Source organism: Rhinolophus ferrumequinum, chromosome 10 (assembly GCF_004115265.2).
Source record: "Rhinolophus ferrumequinum isolate MPI-CBG mRhiFer1 chromosome 10, mRhiFer1_v1.p, whole genome shotgun sequence".
Taxonomy (NCBI): Eukaryota; Metazoa; Chordata; class Mammalia; order Chiroptera; family Rhinolophidae; genus Rhinolophus; species Rhinolophus ferrumequinum.
In genome coordinates, this window is record NC_046293.1 from 481702 (window position 1) to 502061 (window position 20360).

General features: G+C 54.2%; 1 protein-coding gene across 1 annotated transcript; it reads right to left on the reverse strand.

The window, feature by feature from the left end:
- On the reverse strand, nt 1-17168 carry SELENOO (selenoprotein O). The gene is made up of 9 exons (XM_033118170.1): nt 16547-17168; nt 7986-8189; nt 6619-6799; nt 5837-5967; nt 5181-5461; nt 1904-2054; nt 771-956; nt 504-660; nt 1-416 (listed from the first exon to the last, which is right to left on the reverse strand). The coding sequence occupies exons 1-9, from the start codon at nt 17125-17127 to the stop codon at nt 243-245; spliced, it is 2046 nt and encodes a 681-aa protein (XP_032974061.1). The 5' UTR covers nt 17128-17168; the 3' UTR covers nt 1-242.
- Nucleotides 17169-20360: the final 3192 nt, after the last annotated feature.

Below are 20360 nucleotides of genomic sequence, written 5' to 3' on the forward strand. Positions count from 1 at the left end.
AGCCACGCAAGGCCACGCCCCTGGGCTGCAAGGTGGGTGGGGCGGCCGCCCGGCCCCCTCTGCTTGCTGAGCGTGCGCTGGCTGCCGAGTCAGCTTCAGGCAGAGACAGGTCAGGTCCTGACTGGATGTTTCTGCCGTCATGGAGAGTCGGGCTGCAGGACTGCGCCCTGGCCGGGCACCGCCTCCGGGACTCGGCTGGACGTGGGGCCTTAGGGACCTCCGGCTGGGGGCCCCCAAGGCAACTACGAGGATCACGTGACACAGAGTTCCGCCGCCCAGAGTGGGGGCTTGCTGCTGTAGGAGCGCCGCCTGCCCGCTGCCCCACTGGTCCCCTCGGGCTCAGCGGCCTCCAGGGCCTCGGTGGCCTCGCCCTCCGTGCAGTACGGGGCCTCCAGCAGCTTTAACACCCGGCGCACCTGGAGAGGGAGGAGCACGGCAGGTTGGGGGGCCGCCCCCTGCTGCAGGCGGGGCAGAGGGAGGGACAGGATGGAGCGTGTCCTTGCCTCTGAGAAGTCTCCATTCTCGGCAGCCGCGATGGCGTCCTGCGCCATGTAGTTCCGCAGGACGTACTTGGGGTTGCTGGCGTGCATGACGCGCACGCGCTCAGCCTGCCAGGCGGCAGCGTCACCGGCGCCCTCCCTGTCCTTCTCCAGCCGGGCTCTGGAAGCACATCCACGCCCCACCCTCCAGCAGCTGCTGCCCCCACCCCACCTCCACAGGTGCCCTGGACGGGGGTCCGCAGCCCCCTCCCGGTGGCAGGCTGGCCTCACCTGTACTCCTGGAGCCAGTCGGCCCACTGGTCCCTGTTTCTGCTCAGCAGCTCGGCCGGGCTCAGCTGCTCCAGCCGCGACAGCTGCTCCATGCGCTCCAGCTCCTTCGTGACGTTGGCCTGGGTGCCGATGAGTGCCAAGAGCTGTGGGTTCGACTGGGCCAGCATCAGCATCATTGACAGCTGCCTGCGCAGAGGGGCGGCGTCAGTGCGCCCGTGAGGCAGCAGCGTCCCACCACTGCTATGGACCGTGGCCTGGGGCTGCTGGACGCCGCAGTGACGACTGCCCCGCAGGGAGGAGGCGGCGGCAATGGCCTCGGCTGTCTCGCCGCACAAAGGCGCCTACCAGCAGCTCCTCACCTGATGGGACACAGCGGCACCCGAGAAGCAGAGGCTGCTGGCTGCTCTGGCAGACCCCAGGGGTGGGCCCCAAAGGAAAGACCAGCAGTGGGGCCCCATCTCTGCTGCTTGGCACTCGTCTACATCCCATGCCAGCACCAGCTTCCTTTGGGAGGTCACTGCTGTCACTTCCCATGATGACCACAGGGCTGGATCCTTCCCCACTTCCAAAAGGACCTGGGGGTCAGGGGCAGCCGCCGACACCCCTGCCCCCTCTCACTGGCTTCATTCGGCGGGTCCTGAGAGCCTCAGCCCACTCCCCACGCTGCTGCACTCAGTTCCTCTCGGACCCAGTCTGTTGGCTTGTTCATTAAAACATAGCTCCCAGGTCTTATCTTGTGCGTGGGCTGCACCCTCGGAACATGCGTGCTTTTCCCACTGGGCGATGGTGCAGAAAGCACAACCTGGTGGAGCCTGAGGGCCCACGGGCTCTTCCTGGGCAGGCCCGAGAGCTGGTCTGGGACGCTGTCCCAGAGCAGACCGCGGGCTCCCTGTCTGTGCCGTCTAGCCTCCCCATACTAGTGGCAGTATCACTGTCCTCTGACCAGTGGGTCTCTGCCGCGGAGAAGGGACAGGACCATCCCCACCAGTCTTGGAAGTGGAGCGGCCGTGTGGGCCCCCCAGGTGCCCAGCTAAGTGTCCAACATTCCCTGAGGGCACGTTCCCCCATATGCTCTGTTTTGAATGTTCCTTTCCAGAAGCAAACTCCATGGAAGCAAAGACCCAAGTACCCACCGAGGGTCCATCTGGGGCCGGAAGGCAAGCCTCAGCTCCTCTAGGGAGGCACACTGTGTGGTCAGCGCCGTCAGGAAGTCTGCCAGGCCCAGGGAGCCCGGTTCCACTGGGAAGGAGCTCAGCAGGTAGAAGGTGTTGGTGAAGTCAGCACCTGAAACAGAGCTGGTCAGGGCGCTGCTCTCAGCACCCTGCGCTTCCTGCCTGCAGTGCCCACTCACAGACGGACCCCCACGTCCATGCACGTGGGGGAGCCTGACTTGGTGTCAGGTCCAGGACTCCTGAGCCCTCTGCCCTATCCCATTCAGCCACCACTCTGAACCTGGCAAGTCCCTTCAATCTCTCCAGGCCTCCAGCCCCGCTTTCTTTATCTGTAAAATGGGTACAATAGTGAAGGCCCTGAGGCTGTCCTCTGGCCCTCAGCGCTGTCACTGCAATCACCACCGCCTGCGTCAGGAACTGTAGTGTCTGGGAGAAGCCACTGACAGAAACGCACAACACAGGGCTCAACACATTACAGATACCATGTGATCCTCAGCCCGACTTGTTAAAAGAGTCACATAACCCCTAAGAAAACATCCAAAAAATACACACAAAAGGAAATGAGAAGGGAGTCAATATAGCATGCTACCAAAAAGTTAAACATGAAAGCAGTAGTAGAGAAAATGAGGGACAAAAATGGTGTAAGACACAGAAAACAAGTAGCAAAATGGCAGAAGCCTTTCCTTATCAGTAATTACTTAAAAAGTAAATGGATTATTCTCCAATCAAGAAGCAGAGATTGGCAGGACATGAATAACAGATCCAACTACATCCTGTCTCTAAGATACTCACTTTAGACTAAAATAAGTAGAAAAGATGAAAAAAATGTCCCAAGCAAATAGTAACCTAAAGAGAGCTGGGTGGCTCTATTACGATCAAAGTATACTTTAAGTAAAAAATTTACGAAAGCATTATGTATTGATGAGTCAATTCATCAAGATGTAACAATTAAGGACGTATACGCATCAAACGGGTTCCAAAATATATAAAGCAAACATCTGTAGAATTGAAAAATCCTATAAGGAGACGTCAACACCCCACTTCCAATAATAAATAGAACATGTAGCCGAAAGTTCAATACGGAGAACTTGAACGGTGCTGTGAACCAACTCGATCAAACATTCTGTCCAACTAGAGCAGCACATGCTCCACGACAGACCATGTTAGGCCATAAAACAAGTTTCCATACATTTGAAAAGACTGGTATTTTCTCCAATCACAATGGAATGAAACTAGAAATCACAGAAGAAAAATGAAAATTCACATATAAAGTGAAAACTAACACAACCAATGGATCCAAAAAAGAAATCACAAGGGAAATTAGGAAATGCTCAGAGACAACAAACTGAGGAAGCAGTGTTCAGAGGCGGGGGTGGGTGGGGAGGGTGCCACAGCTGTAAACGCAGACATTAAAAGAGCAAGTCACTCATCACAAGAAAAAAGTTTGCAAACGTGTGGTAACCGTTTTGTAATACATGCAAATATCGAGTCGTCATGTACATCTGAAGTGAACATGATGTTATGTGTCAATTACATCAATTAAGAAAAGATCTCAAATCAATAACTTAATCTGATACCTAATGCACTAGACAACAAAATAAGACCAGAGTTAGCAGAAAGAAAGGAAATAAAGATTAGAGCAGAGATAAATGGAATAGTGAACAGAAAAACAGGAGAAAAATGAATGAAACCGAGTTGGTTCTTTGAAAAGATCACCAAAATCGACAAACTTAGCTACACTAGACACAAATAACTGAAATCAGAAATCAAAGTGAGAACATAACTATTGCCCATACAGAAACAAGACTACAAGAGAATACAACAAACATTTGCATACCAATAAATTGGTTTACTTAGATGACATAGACATTCCTAGAAACACAAATTTCCAAAACTGGCTCAAGAAGAAGTAGAAACCTGTGTAGTCTTATCACCAGAAAGGAGATTGAGTCAGTAAGCTGACTGAGTCAGTTCTGGCCCTGATGGCTTCACTGGGGAATTCTACCAAACGTTTAAGGAAGAATTAACATCAATCCGTCTCAAACTCTAACAAAAAGGAGGGAACACTTTCTAATTTGCTCTATGAAACTGGCATTGCCTTGACACAAAGCCAAAAGAAGTATAAGAAAACTACAGACCAATATCCCTGAGGAACATGGATGCAAAAATCCTCAATAGCAGAATATTAGCAAAGCAGTCAGTAGTCTATTAAAAGGGTAGGACACCATGACAAAGGAGTATTTATCCTAGGCAAGCAGGGGACATTCCATGGACTGAATGTTGGTGTCCCTCCACATTGACACATGGAAGCCCCATCCCCCAATGATGGTGGAGGCAGTCAGGTTCTGCCGGTGGGGCCTCACGTGCCCTTGTAGGAAGGGACACAGCAAGAAGACGGCCCCCTGTGAACGAGGAAGAGTCCTCACCAGACAGAATCTGCTGGCACCGTGACCTTGGTCTTGCAGCCTCCAGAACTGAGAGGAACAAATGTCTATTGTTTACGGCCCCATTGGTGGCCCTTTATTGTAGCACTTAGTCAAAGTGACTAAGACAATTATGACGGAAGGAGTAAAACCACGTGATCATCTCAACAGAGGCAAAATGGTGAAAATTCAAACTAGAAATAGAAGGAAACTTCCTCAACCTGACAAAGGACACGTATGAAAAGGCCCACAGGAGAGGCCGTCCTCAACGGTGAGGGACCGAGCGCTTCCCCTGAGATCGGGACCCACAAGGGTGCCGTGCCGCAGCTGTCCCACGTTGTGCCAGAGCAACTCGGGGAATGAAACGCACCCCAGGTGTAACGGAGAGCCAGGGACGGGGGCTGACATTTGTACGTCTGTGTTCACAGCAGCTAGCGGGTGAACACAACCCGTGTCCACTGATGGTGACAGATGAACAACGCATGGTCCACGCGTGGAAGGGACATTATTCAGCCTTAACATGGATGGACCTTAGGACATGATGTGGAGTGAAATCAGGACAAACACTGACCTCACTTCTGTGAGGGACCTACAGTTGTCACATTCACAGAGACAGAGTAGAAATGTAGGTCCGGAGGGCGCATGGGGAGCTGGTGTTTAATGGGGATGGAGTTTCAGTTGGAGACGATGGAGATGACGGTGGGAATGGCTGCACAACAGTGTGACTGCACCTAGTGCCGCTAGACGGTGCGCTGAGAAGTGGCTCAAAGGGAACAGTGGGGACAGCCCCGCGAGGCGTGGCCGCCAGCACTCACCGGTCTGCTGCATGGTCTCCAGGAGCCGGGCAACCAGGGCCGCGTCCTCTTCGCAGGCAGCCCGCACGAGGCCCAGCTTCCTGCGCATCTTGTGCAGGTAGTGACTGCGGAACTCAGCGTCGTACTCCTCAGCCAGGATGGCCTTGGCCAGCGCCAGGGGCAGCTCGGGCTCCAGGGCCTCGGCCAGCTTCTGCAGGTTCCATTTGCACACCTCAGGCTGTTTGTTGTATGCGTAGCGTCCAGCGTTGTCGGAGGCATTGCACACGTGGTCGGGGTCGTACCTGCCACAGGGGTGAGGGAACTGTGGTGCTGCCCACAGGGGACAGTGCAGGCCCTTGGGGGCACCCAAAGTGCCAAGGTCAAGGACCCTGCCCTGCCCACACAACTGGCCAGCAGCCCCGACGGCCCCACCTCAAGGGCAGGGAAGCAGCACCCGCACACCACCCCTGGCCAGGCGGCACCCTCTTCCTGCCCCTTCGGTCCACCTCCCCCTGGGAGCACAGCCACCCTTTAAAAACCCTTCTCTGCTTGAAACCCAACACTCCAGGGGACTTCGCTGCTGGGAACAGCAACCTTAACAGGCGTTAAGGAAATCAGCTGCACACGTGGGCAGTCCTCTCCCGCCAGGCCGTGAGAGGGCCCTCCCGGCCGCTCACCTGTCCAGGAAGCCAAAGGGCCCGTAGTCGATGGTGAGCCCCAGCACGCTCATGTTGTCTGTGTTGAGCACGCCGTGGCAGAAGCCGACACACTGCCACTCAGCCACCATCCGGGCTGTACGACGTGTCACCTGTGGCAGGACAGGCCTGGTTGCTCCCATGTCCCTCCCCCAAGCGAGCTGTGCCTTCTGAGGGTTCCATCCCAGCGTGCTGTCATCTGGGCCAGCACCCAACCATTCAGGAGAGCGCTTAAGAGCGTTTAGGAAGGAGCACCAGAAAAATCACAAAACCTTGACATACCCATGGCCGAGGCCCAGCGGATGACCACGTGCAAAGGAGGAAGGACCACAACGTCAGGCAAAACCTGTCCTGGGTCCAGGCCCGGGGCCCGGCCTCACCCTGTGGGCTGCAGCAAGGGGCTCAAATGGCCTACCCACCCAGCGCCCAGACACTGGCCCCACACGTGCCACGCATCGTAAAGCTGAGGACGCTCCAGGAATCGGGCAGCACCATCCTTTCATCAGCTGACGGAGAGATGGAGGCTTGAGAGGCAGAGCGACCCGCCCAGATTACCCACTGCAGGTGGGAGCTGAGAGCCACTGGCTGGTATCCCTTGGTGCAGGCGCTCGCCTCAGCAGACAAGAAGGAAGAGAGCCCAGCTCAGGGGACTCGGGGGTGACAGGGGCCCACTTCCGGTGGCAAGGGTGCTGACCCAGGGCCCCCAGCCTCCAGCCAGACAGACCGAGCACCCACGCGCCTACAGGAGGCCGCGGCCCGCCTACCTCGCGGAAGAAGGCAGCGTTCCTCTGCACACTGTCGCCCACATGAGCGGCCTGGATTTCAGGGTAAAAAGTGCCGATCACATAGTCCAGCATCTGTATGCGAATGTCATTCCTCCCCACGCTGGGGCCTGCGCGCCCCGTGTGCTCGTCTGTGGACTTAAAAATCTCAAAGGACCCGAACCTGGAGGGGGACCAAGTTTTTGAGCAGTTAGCGGTGACCCCGCCCCACAAGGAGGAGAAGTGTGGCCGCCAGAGCCTGGAGCCTCCAGAGGGAAGAACACCGCGAGCAAACAAAACCAGAGAGGGCTAGTCTTTCAATGACGTGAGTACAGACATGGTTCACTTTGGGTCACTTTCCACGCAGCCCACAGACCATGGCCGCCTGGCCCCTGACTCCACAAGCACAAGTGGGCTGTGGGCTCATGCTCCCACGCCTAGGGGCATCCTGCAGTGCAGTGACAAGCAGGCTCAGCTGTCTACTGTGGACACTGCCTATGAGTGGTCAGCAGTGGCTCTCCATTGAGTCCCATGTCCCCCAGGGGACACGAAGCAATGTCTGGAGGCATTTTTGCTTGCCACGACTGGGGTGACAGCCAGCAGTTAGTGGGAGTAGGCTCCCCGACAGCCCACCGTTCCAGGATGGCCCACAGCTGGGAAGGGCTGGCCAGAATGCCGGTGCTGCTGCTGTGGCGAGAGCCCCTGGGTCTGCCCTGGCTCCTCCCATCCCCCAGAGGACTGGCCTGGTGACAGCTGAGCTGTCTTGGGGGCCCTGACATGTACAGGGTCAGCTTGGCCCCACAGGACGGGATAGCCACGAGGTCACCATAGCCCCCTCCTGAAAACTCTGGGTTCAATGCCAGAGAGCATGGTGCCATGGGTGATGGGCGCAGAAAACACTGTGTAATGAACGGGTCAGGAAGACGTCATGCCAGGCGTGGAACAGCGCTTACTCATCATGACTCAGAACCATTTGCTTGATGAAGTTCGTTGTCAAAAACTCCCAGGAAACAGCTCAGTACGCGCCCCTTCCAAGAAGCCTATGTTTGGACAGCCCGACTGCCCGGGCCAGCTGTCCTTCGGCCACCACCCCATCTCTTCTCAAGGTGACCAGGGCCTGGATAGGCAGCGTGCAAGGGCTTGGCCCAGCAGTGCACACACAGGACGGCACTCCCAACCCAGAACACGCCCAGTACCTCTGGCCCCTAAGTCCCTCCCATGGTGCAAAGCGTCTCCTTCCCGGACACTCTGCTTCTGTTGCCCCAGGGACGGGTCAGGGTCCTGAAAGCGTCATCAAGGGGCATTCCAGGTGCGTAAGCACGTGGCCTCAAACTGCTAACCGAGCGCGCACAGGCCTGCGGGTGCATTACCTGAGGAAGGTGGGAGCTATACGCAACACGACCGCACACGGTTCACGCTTGGGATTACCATCATAGAATACGTCGCGCACGACCGTGGACTGTGACGTGACGCAGGCCCCGGCCCGTGTGGTGGGGACCCCGAGGTGGAACATGGCCTCGCTGCACAGGAACTCCCGGATGCTGGACCGCAGCACCTTGCGACCGTCAGCCTGTCTGGAATCAAACACAGAGGTCACTGCCGCTCGGGCAGGCGTCACACAGCACCGAGGCTCAGGCAGCTCAGGGAAGGGACTGAACGCCTACCAAAGGTGCTTAAAAACGATTCACAAGCGGCTCTGACATCACTGTCAAAAACCCACTGTCCACGAGACCAGGCAATGACAAGCCCCAGTGTTGCCCCGGGTCTGGAGCTGAATGAATGCCCAGGACGGCGAAGGCCACGCCAGGCCTCCTGACGGGACCCAGCCCGCTCCTCCTATCACACACACACTGCAGTTACGTTTTTATGAATTTATTTTACAAAAGCACTTACAGTGACACACACACAATAGCATTGTTTGTAGTGCAGGAAAGGGCCTCAGACAGCCCTGACAGGCTCAGAGGCCTTCAACTGTTTGTTTTTACACTAAGCTTCTATTATTATTATTTTTTAATGGACTATTTTTCAGGGCAGTTTCAGGTTCATAGCAAAACTGACCGGAAGGCGCAGTTCCCATACCCCCCCACCCCCCCACACGCACAGCCTCCCCCAGTGTCGGCACCCCTACCAGTGGGATATTTGTTACAGCTGATGAACCAGCACGTACATTGTCACCCAGAGCCCGCAGTGTACACTAGTGGTGGACATTCTACGGGTTTGGACAAATGCATGACGTGCAGCCACCAATCTAGTGTCATGCAGAGTACTCCACCCCTTTAAGGGCTCTGTGCTCCCCCTACTCATCCCTCCCCTGCAACCCCTGATCCCTTTACCGCCCCCATAGTTCTGCCTTTTCCAGAATGTTGGAATCACACAGTGTGTGGCCTGTTCAGACTGGCTTCTTTCACTTAGTGACATGCATTTAACATGCATTTCATGGCTGTTAGCTCATTTCTTTTTAGTGCTGAATAACATTGCACTGTCTGGCTGGACCATTTTGTCCATGGTCCAGGGTGTCTTGGCTGTTTCCAAGTTTGGCAATTACGAATAAAGCTGCTGTGAGCACCTGTGTGCAAGTTTTTATTTCTGTATTAGTTTTTATTTCAAATTTCAATCGTTCATTGCTAGTATATAGTAACTGACTTTTTATGGTAACTTTGTATCCTGCGACCTTGCTATAATAGCTCACTACCTCATTTTTTTGTCAGTTCTTTGAGATTTTCTACATGGATGGTCCATCTCAATCTCTGTACTTTTTTTATTATTATTTTTTATTGGGGAAGGGGAACAGGACTTTATTGGGGAACAGTGTGTGCTTCCAGGACTTTTTCAAAGTGAAGTAAGTTGTTGTCATTTCAATCTTAGTTGTGGAGGGTGCCGTTCAGCTTCAACTTGTTGTCCTTTCAGTCTTAGTTGTGGAGGGCGCAGCTCAGCTCCAGGTCCAGTTGCCATTTTTTCTAGTTGCAGGGGGCACAGTCCACCATCCTTTGCGGGAGTCGAACCAGCAACCTTGTTGTTGAGAGGACGCGCTCCAACCAACAGCCATCCTGGAGCTCAGCGGCAGCTCAGCTCAAGGTGTCGTGTTCAATTGTAGTCGTGGGGGGCAGAGCCCCCCATCCCTTGTGGGAGTCTAGGAGTCGAACCAGCAACCTTATGGCTGAGAGCCTGCGTTCCAACCAAGCCATCTGGCCACCCGGGAGCTGAGCAGCAGCTCACTGACTTCATTCTGGTTGTGGAGGGCGCAGCTCGCTGGCCCATGTGGGAATCTAACTGGTAGACCAGTTGCCCAGAGCTCAAGCTCTAACCAACTGAGCCACCCGTGTGCCCCTCAATCCCTATACTTTTGATTTCCTTTTGTGTCTTATTGCTTCTGCTAGGCCTTCTAGTGTGATGTTGAAAAGCAGTGGTGACAGAGGATACCCTGCCTTGTTTCTGATCGTAGCAGGAAAGCACTGAGGTTCTCATCCTTAAGTAGATGTTGGCTGCATGTTTTCTTTATCCATTTGAGGAAGTCCCCTCTATTCCCAGTGTAGAGTTTTTATCATGAGCAGGTGCTGGGTTTCGTCAGATGCTTTTCCTGCATCTATTGACATGATCTGTGATGTTTCTTCCATCGGCTGTTGATCTGATGGATTGCACTGATTTTCTAATGTTGAATCAGCCTTGCTCACCTGGAGTAAATCCCATTTGGTCCTGGTGTATAATTTTTCTCATACATTGTTGGATTTGCTTTGCTAATATTCTGTTGAGGATTTTTGCATCTATGCTCATGAGATACCGGTCTATGTGTTTTTTCTTTGGTATTGTATTTGTCTGATTTTGGTATTAGGGGACTGATGGCCTCAGAGGATGAGTTAGGAAGTATTCCCTCTGCTTCTGTCCTCTGAAAGAGGTTGTAGAGAATAAATAAAATAGTATCTTCCTTAAATGGGAGAATTCAGCAGGGAGCCCATCTGGGCCTGCTTCTCTCTGTTTTGGAAAGTTATTAATTGTTGATTCAATATCTTTAATAGAAACAGGCCTACTCAGAATATCTATTTCTTCTTATGTGCTTTGGCAGATTACATCTTTCAAGGAACTGGACCATTTTATCTGTTATCAAATATGTAAGCACAGAGTTGTTCATAATATTCCTTTATTATACTTTTAATGTCCATAAGGTTTATAGTGATGTCCCTTCTTTCATTTCTGGTATTAGTAATTTCTTTCTTAGTCTGGCTAGAGGATTATTGATTTTACTGATCTTTTCAAAGAATCAGCTTTTGGTTTAATTGATTTTCTCTATTTCCTATTTCATTGATTTCTGCTCTAATTTCTCTTATTTACTTCTGCTTACTTTGGATTTGCTTTGCTCTTCTTTTTCTTAGTTTCCTACTGTAGAAGCTTAGATGATCAGTTTTCGGTATTTCTTATTTACTAACATTTGCATTCACGCTGTAAATTCCTCTCTAATCACTGCTTTCTTTGCACCCCACACATTTTAAGATGTGTTTTCACTTTCATTTAGTTCAAGATATTTTAAAGCTTCTCTTGATATTTCTTCTTTGACCCACATGTTATTTAGAAGTTTGTATTTTAATCTCCAAGTGTCTGGGGTTTTCCAGCCATCTTTCTCTTGTGGACTTCTAGCTTGGTTCCATCGTGTTCTGAGAAAGCACACTGCATTTCTCTTCTTTTAAATGCCTTGGGAGTGTTTATGGCCCAGAATGTGGTCTGTCTGGGTGAATGTCCCACGCGACCTTGAGAAGAATGTGGGTTCCACTGTGGCTGGGTGAAGCCTTCTACACATGTCCATCCTATTCAGTGATTGACGGTGCTGTTGAGTTCAACCAAGTCCATTGTGGTTCTCCGTCCGCTGGATCCGACCGTTTCTGATAAGGCTGTTGAAGCCTCCAGCTGTGGCCGTGGCTTCATCTGCTTCTCCTCGCAGTTCTGCCAGCTTTTGCCTCATGTATTTCGATGCTCTGTTGTGAGACGCCTCCACATTAAGGGTTGTTATTTCTTCCTGGAGCACCAACCCCTTCATCTTTATGTGACGCCCTCTTTATCCCTGACGACTTCCCTTGTTCTAATTACTGTTTGTGTGGCATGTCTGTCTCCATCCCTTTACTTTTCAATCCATGTCTTCATATTTAAAGTAGGTTTCTTGTAGACAACACACAGTTGGGTCGTATTGTTTGATCCACTCTAACAGTCTCTTTGTTTTAATTAGTGTATTTAGATCACTGATGTTCAAAGTGATGTTGATTTAGTTGCATTAGATTTTACCATATTTGTGACTATTTTCTATTTGTTCCTTATTGTTTTCTATTTTTGTCTTCCACTCCTTTTCTGCCTTTTGTAGTCTTAATTGAGCATTTTGTGATTCTATTTTCTCCCCTTTCATCAGTTCTCTGCTAGCATATCAGTTATAATTTTTCTTTTTTACTTGTTTTAAGTGGTTGCCCTAGATTTTAGAACTAATCCAAGTCTACTTTCGAATAACACTATACCACCTCATGGGTAGTGTGAGCACCTTATAATCCTAATTTCTCCTTCCTACCCCTATATCATTACTGTCATCAATTTCACTTATACATAAGCATATGTAAATATATATATGTATATGTGTGTGTGTGTGTGTGTGTATATATATATATATATATATATATTCAAATACAGCGTAGTATTTGGAACAAACTGTTATCTGTTAAATGAAGAATAAAATCACATTTTTATTTTTCCTTCACTTTCTTCTCCGATGTTCTTTAAGTGGATCCAAGTTTCTGACCCACATAATTTCCCTTCTAAGAACTTCTCTGAATATTTCTTGCAAGGGAGGTCTACTGGCAACAAATTCCCTCAGTCTTTGTGTGTCTGAGAAAGTCTACTTCCCATTCACTTTTTTTTTTTTTAAGGAGGGCGCAGTTCACAGTGGCCCATGCGGCAACTGAACCATCAACCTTTGTGTTATCAGCACCACACTCTAACCAACTGAGCTAACCAGCCACCCCTCCCGTTCATTTCACAGGTTAGAGTATAGGCTGCTGGGTTTCCTATTTCACCAATCTCTCCTCACTCACATGGTGTCTGAGGACGCAGCTGTGACTCGTCCCTTGGTGCTCTGCAGGTCAGACTTCTGCTTCTCGCTGTTGTTATTTTTATCTTTCCTTTTCTGTAGTTTGAGAATGATAAGCCAAGGTATAGTTTTCAGGGGCATTAATCCTGCCTGGTGTTCTCTGAGCTTCCCGGATCTGTTTGGTATGACATTCATTTGAGAAAACTCTCAGTCATAACTGTTTCCGATATTCTTTCTGTCCTGGCATTCCTGTCACACGTTACTGATGTGTAGATCCCCACAGTCCTTGGACAGTCTGTTCTGTTTTCAGTCTTTTTTTCTCCTTGCTTTTCATCTTTGGAGGTGTCTATTGAGATATCCTCTAGCTCAGAGATTCCTTCCTCTCCTATGTTCAGTTCACTAACATGCCCATCAGAAGCATTCTCCATTTGTGTTTGTTTTTGCTACAAATCTCTAGCATTTCTCCTGGTTCTGCTTTGAGTCTTCACCTCTCTGCATCCATTTCCCACCCGTTTTGCATGCTGTCTACTTAGTCCATAGGGCCCTACCACATTAGTCACAGTTGCTTTAAATTCCCAGTCTGCTAATTTCCAGTATCACTGCCGTATGAGTCTGCTTCTGCTGCTGCCCTGTCTCTTCCCACTGTGTTCTCGCCTTTTGGTGTCCCTTGTCATTTTCTGTTGCTAACCAGGCCTGACGTCCTGCATGAAAGGAACATTAGTGTTGTGGTGACGAGCGTAGGTCAGGGGTTAGTCGTTCACAATCCTACAATTAGGTCTTTTACTGAACCTGTGCTCTGGACAGTGGACTTTCATGGATGTTTCACAGTCCCCTTTTCCCCTTTAGGTGGGACAGGAAGGCCAGAGCTGGCTCAGCAGGGTGAGTCAGGCACTGATGAAGCCCCAGCAGGTCAGGCCTGCACAGAACAGTGCTCTGGTGTGTTTCAAAAGGTTCTTTTTCCTCTCTCCCTTTGAGAAGTACAAGCGGAGTTTTCTCCACTGTTTACCATACAAACCTAATAGAGCTCCAGGAGATAAAACTCACAGAAGTGGGGTTTCTAACTGAATTGTCCACACTGAGCCTCCAGCAGTTCATCACTTACAGTGGAGATTCCTGCTCTGGGAAGTTGGGTTTTCTGTGTCTGCCCGTCGGTCCCTCCAATCTGGGGAACAGAGGTTTGCTTTGTGACTTCTCTTCTCTTACGGAGCTAAGAAGAGGTGCTGAGTTTTCAGTTTGTTCAGCTTTTTACTTGTTAGAATGGACCAGTGACTTCCAAGCTTCTTACAGCCAAATTGGAAATTCTTTTTTTAATTAAAAAAGGAAAGTGGTAATACCACATGAGAAGGGCTGGCCTGCAGGGCCATGTCATGAGCTAGGTCCCTCCCTGGAAGATCAGGGGGCTGGACACTCCGACCTCCGAGGGACCCCATCTAGCAAATACACCAACAGAGTGAGTTTGGATCTTTGCACGTGGGAGTGAGGCCGGCGCAGGGCCGTGTGCCAGCACTCTCCTCGGCAGGAAGGCAGCTGCACTGATGGAGAAAGTTCTCCAAGAACCGACATGTGTGGGGAGACAAGAAGCACAACTTCTGTCTCACCTGGCAGGACACTACTGCTGAGTGAGGGCACCTGGGGTGTACCTGCTGCCCATATCCTTTCCTGGAAGGGGCCAGACCTGGGCCCAGCGTGAGGTTGGGGGTGCTGGGGTCTGGGCCTGCGGAGTGGGGTCAGAGAGGCCAGAGGTAAGCAGAGACCATGCTCAGACCGGTGCTCCGGACCCCGCAGGCCGCCGGCTTGCCCTTACCTGGGAGCTATCCCAGGTGAGCGACACCTCTGGAAATGGGCCTGGAAGTCATCCCAGGACTCTCTTTAGGGTGACTGCTTGCTCCTGGCCGGTGTGACTCTCAGTCCACAGCTGTATTCCACTCACCTCCTTCTGGTCTGTGCAAGGAACTGTGCCAGGAAAATCCATCCTCAAATGTCACTCCACCCCTCCCTAGCTTGGGAGTCACGTCTCAGCCCAACTAGATCCCATGTTGACTGGCAGGAGCCACCACAGCCCACGCTCATCTCGAATCTGGTAAAAATGATCTGAAAACAAGCCTGTCTTCTTACCCAGAGGGAGGTTCCCCAAACAGAAGCCAGAACTGAACTGTGATCACAGAGCAAAGGTGAAGGGCCTCAGAGGGTGCCCGGCCCCACACAGCTGATGGGACACGTGACAAGTCCCTTGTCCTGCATGCCCATGTCTGTCCTCAGCCAAGCTGCTGGGATGGACCTGGCTGTGGATGAGCTCTGCACCTGCTGCAGGCAGGAGGCAGAAGAAGCTACCAGCCCACCCCTCAAAACCCACACCCGGGGATTCCAGCAGCAGCTGGCCTTAAACCACTGACAGCCACTCCGGACTTCAGCCCCAAGTGTTACTGGGGTTGGGGACCCCAGCATCTGCAGCTGAGTAGGGCCAAAGGATCCCTTTCTTTTAAAGGAAAAAAAAAATTCTAACAGACCTCAGGTCTGGAGACACTGACTTAAAACTCAAGTGTTCAAGATAAAAAGTGACTTCCAGTAGCTGATTTCCTCTCACAAAAATGTTTGTCTTTATAACTAGCAAAAATAAATTATCAAAATGTACACATCAAGTTTAAAGATGTGCACAGAATGAGCAGGCCCCAGAGGGAGAAGCATTTACATATCATGCCAAGGGGCAGAAACTTCCGCTGACCACTGCGGACTGCTCTGGGCAGGGTGTTCGAGGTGGGTGGTGGGCGGTGGGCGTGCCAGGAGGAACGAGGAAACTTTATAGACGGAAGTGTGCAGACTGGGCGATGAGAAAGAACCAGCCATCCTGAGGAGCTGAGGAAAAGCTGCTGGGGTTGGGGTGGGGTGCCATGTCCCGTCCCTGGAAGGAGGGGAGGTGAGAGCACAGGAGTGGACGGAGGACAGACACGCCCTAAGGATTTTGTTAAGTGTAAAATGCCAACGTTGGTATTTTCTTAGCCATTCAACGATATGAACTAAATATATGAACTTCTTGGTGGAAAAGACTGTTGGCTCTGTCTGTGCCTGAGGGGAAGGCAGCTGTGGGAAGAGCATCCTGCTGGGTCTGGACCCAGGCTCTGGATGACCGCCGGCGCCTGCACAGGTTTCTGACACTGCCCACCTCACTGCTTGTCAGAACAGGGCTGGCCTGCAGTGCTTGGAAGCCTGTGTCTGGGAGAACGTCCACTGGGAGGGCAGATTGGAGGGGGTCTTGTCCCTACCCCGGGCACCGGAGGCTCAGCAGACACCTGGGAGTGGACACGCACATGCTGAGAACAGTGGAGGGAAGCAGACTGCCCAAGTAGCATTTAGAGGAAGCCTTGTGCTGTGTGTGAGTCTGCCTGACAAGTCACCCTGGCTCCCCTGAGCAGTCGTGGCTGGGCTGCGCACGTGGTAAACACGAGTGTGTCACACGTCCAGAGTCCTTTTATGGTTTATGAGAACAGAGCATCGGGCAGCTGCCAGTGCTGTGGGATCGTCATACACTCCGCCTGACACGACAGTCAGCAGGATCCCCGAGCTACGGTGGCCAGAGCGGGCAGGGGCACTAGGCAAGCAGCAGGCCCCCAGGGAAGGAGGCCTGGGCCTTTCCTGGCCTCGGGGCCTTCCCACAAGCTGTTCCCTCCGCCAGGACGCTGCTACCCACCATGTCCTCCGTCCCTAGATCAAACTTTCCGGAGTTACATCCCACCCCCAACTGGGGCCAAAGTTCTGTGGGCAAGCGCACGCACCCCCCCCCCACAACACACACTTAGAGAGTGGGGTGGTCCTCCCGGGGTCAGGACACCTCAGGCCCGGAGCTCCGCCCCGGCCCACCTGCGGAAGGGCGCCCACCTGGAGAAGGGTGTGGGGCCGGTGCCCTTGAGCTGCAGCTCCCAGCGCTCGCCGGACGCCGTGCACACCTCGCCCAGGTACATGGCAGCGCCGTCGCCCAGCTGCCCGGCGAACTGGCCGAACTGGTGGCCGCAGTAGCAGTGCGCGGCGGGCTCCGCGCCGGGCAGCAGCGCGTTGCCGCTGAAGAAGAGCGCGGCCTCGGCCTCGCGCGCTTCGCGGGAAGCGTCGTCGTCGGCCGGCGGCGCGCCCAGGCCCAGCAGCGCCAGCGCGGGCTCCGACAGCGCCACCAGGCGCGGATGCTGCAGGGGCGTGGGACGCACGCGGGTGAAGCAGGCCCCGGGCACAGGCCGCGGCTCGGACGGCGCGCCCTCGGGGCCCGGCGGCGGGGTCTCCACCGGCAGCGCGCGCAGAGCGCGGTTGTCAAAGCGCAGCCCCGCCAGCCAGCGGGGCGCCGGCTCCATGGCGGTGCCGCAGGCGGCCGCCGAAGTGGAGCAGGTGGAGGGCGGCGGGCGGCAACCGACAATCGACAGAGCACGGGCACCCGCGAGCGAGGTCCCGAGCCCGATCCTGAGAGAAGCCATAAGCGACGCCGCTGCGACGGAAACCCCTCCGCCCCGACCGGACACCCCGCCCTACGTGCCTCGCTGCCCAATCGCCGGGGAGTAAGGGGGCGGTGTCCGCCGCTGCGCCTGCGCGGACCGAGCCCGCGAAAGCTTTGCTCCGATTGGCTGTGTCGCCCGTCTGTCCGCTTCTGCGGTTCAGCCCCCGCCGTGGTGCGGGGAGGGTTGGGCGCCTGCGTCAGGTCCGGTCTCCAGCACCGTGAGCTCCGGCTCTGGTCCGCGGGGCTCTGGCTGAGGGCTGGAGCGGGCGGAGGGGATTGGGCTGTCCAGAATGACTGCCCTGCGTAACAGCCTGCAGGTCCCTGGAGGTCTGACCCGGGAGACACCTGACAATCCAGACTGAGTGCTCCGAGTGGGGTGGCTGTGTTGAGTGTCGTCCCAGTGGGCCACCCGGGCTGCCCCCAACTCCAGGGTGAAGCCAAGGTCAGTCAGCCACGGCCCCACTCTGTGCTGAGGGTCTGGCCCTGGTGGTGCCCTCAGGTCAGGAGGAAGGCGGACAGTGTTTGTCTAGATATGATCCTGGAGGGTCGGTGGGGATGTTTCTGAGCTGGGAAGAGCCCCAGGCCAAAGTGGAGAGCCAGCCAGGGCCTCCCGAAAGCAGGGCCTCTGCCCCACCTCCTTCTGTGGGCGAGATCCTACGCCCACCTGTCGCATGTCCCGTGTCACCCTGTGTCTCCTGGCACAGCACTTCTCTCTGAAAGGAGCTCCACGCTGTTTCTTGTGTCTCTCTCCTTACCGTACTGAGAACAGCACCTAGCCCAGAGACCTCCCCATAGGTGTCCAGGGCTAGGGTGGGCGCAGAGTGGCTGCCATGCCTAGCCTTGAATGGCCCGCCTCCAGGTGAGGAGTTGGGGTCAGTGTTGCCAAATGACTTGGGTTGGGTTCAAACGAGCCACCATGAGTTGACCTCTCTGATGCATGCATGGAGCACATGGTCCGTCCTGGGGTCCTTCCCCTGCCACTGGCCCCAAAGTAAAACCTGAGACTGGGAGCTGGGCCCCCAGGCAAACGTGAGGTCCCTCCTGGCTGGGTTATCTACACTTAACCTGAAGGAGTCACCTCTTGGGCCCCAGCGTGGGCTTTGGCGACTTCCTGTGAACAAGCTCTGCGCCTGCTCGCTGTGTGACCTCAGGGAACGCCTCCACCCCTCTCCAGCTCAGGGTCCTCATCTGTGAGATGGACAATGACACTACCTTCTGTGTGGGGTGGGGGGGGTCACCCAAATGAGGGGGACAACATAGTGAGGTCCCTGTAGGTACTTGGCAGCCCGGAACCCCTGCAGCCTGACAGCTTCGCTTCCAGCTGGCCTGCGGGCAGAGACCCTGTTCCCAGCCTCCTTCATAACTGCCTAGGAGCCCCGGCTTGGGCCTGGTGTCACCTATCCCCTCTTCCCAAAGCCCGGCCCTCCTGACCCATCTCCTTGCCCCCTCACCCCACTGTCTTACCCACACTTTGAATCTGGAGGGCTGGTGGGTGCCAGGCTCTGTGTCCTACGGGCTGCCCTCTCTGAGCTCATAGCCAGAGGGGATACCTGGTGGGTGCCAAAGGTTCCTGCAGGTCAGCCGGGCCTCCCAGCCCTGGTGACCTTGCCTCTGGCCTCACTGTTGGGCTGCATGGCCTCCTGGGTTTCCTCGTGCCTGTCCTTGATGGGCAGGTGCCACTGGTGGCGCAGGGTCCGGGCAGGCTGGGCAGGAGCTGGGTCCCTCCCCTGTCTTGACCCATAAGGAGGACACAGACAGCTGGGTTTGAACATGTAATGGGCTTGCTGCTAATGTGGCCTGGCCTGCACATGGTTCCCCGCAGCCCAGCACATACCCGAGGGCCCATGTGCTCTAGCCAGCCTGAGGTCAGCCTGGCCGCAGTCTCTGTGCCACCAACTGGTGCCTGAGCGATCTGGGCTACAGCTGGTGAAAGTGTGGGCACCGTCCTCACAGCGCCTGCAGCCGTCATGGTCAAGGTCCAGCGTGCTGAAGCCACAGCCCTCCTGGTCAGCCATGCAGCCAAGGCCAGAGGTGTCCTCTACGGGTGTGGGCGGTATGCCCCACAGCCCTTTGCCCCCACAGAGGCTGCGCTGGGCCTCGACATCTGGGACTCCCAGGAACGGCACTTGGGAAGTAGCAGCCTTTCCCAGAGAGTAGAGGCTGGCAGGTCTGGGCCAGGAAATAGAGGTGTTGGGTACCCACTTTCCCCCCGTCCCTAGCTTGGGCATATCAGCAAAGCAGGATGCTGGTGGGGGGAGGGTGGCCAGGGAGGTGGCCAGGAGAGCCCCAGCCCTCCCTGGTGCTCACCTGTGTTCCCTGAGTATAGGCCAAGCCTCAGCCGCTTGTCCACGTGGAAGCTGTCACAGCGGGTCCACAGCGTGTGGTTGTCTGTCCCCCAGGTCCACCGTCAGTTTGGTGAAGGCTGGGCTGGGGAGTCAGGCCTTAGCCAGTGCTCACCTACAGGGGTGAGGCACCCCCTGGCACCCCCACCCCCACCCCTGCCCTGTGTTCCCGTTGGGGATCAAAGCTGCAGCCTCAAGGACAAGGTGCTGTGTGCCTCTCTGCACCTGTCCCATCTCTGCTGAATCGCCTGCAGCCGCCACCACATGCATGTCACACAGCACCTGGGGCAGCGGCAGTCACGCCAGCTACCTCCCGCACTCACCGCGCCTGGACCGGTCCACGCAGGCCTGCCCCTCCTGTTCTAGAGCAGGGCTACTGTCCCCTAAGCACTTTGTATTTATCGGAAAAATGGAAACCTTATTGTTTTCCTGCTGGTCAATGTAACGCAAATTTGCATTGTAATAAATTCAAATTCTCAGAAATAGGGTGAATACTCCCAGTAATTCCCCAGGCCCAGGGCTGCCGCCCACAGTTCAGTGTATGTTGTTTTACACCCCGCTTTGTGGTCTCCTTTTCTCACTTAACATTGGATCCTGGGCACCTGTGTTTGTTCATTGCCTGAATGGATGTTTAGGTTTCTGCCAGCCTCTCCTGACCGTGAACAACACTCCGTGAATACCTCTGTGCCCAGGTGTGAGGTCTGAGACTGTGCTCCCCAAGGCGAGTGCCAGGCCTGGCCCTTCCCTGCCAACCCTGAGCAGTAACCTCTTGCTTTTACCAAAGTGACACACACAAAATACATCCTCGCCCCTCACGCTGCTGGCTGTTCGCCTGGGCGGTGGCCACGGCACCAGGGGCTCTGTGGTTGTG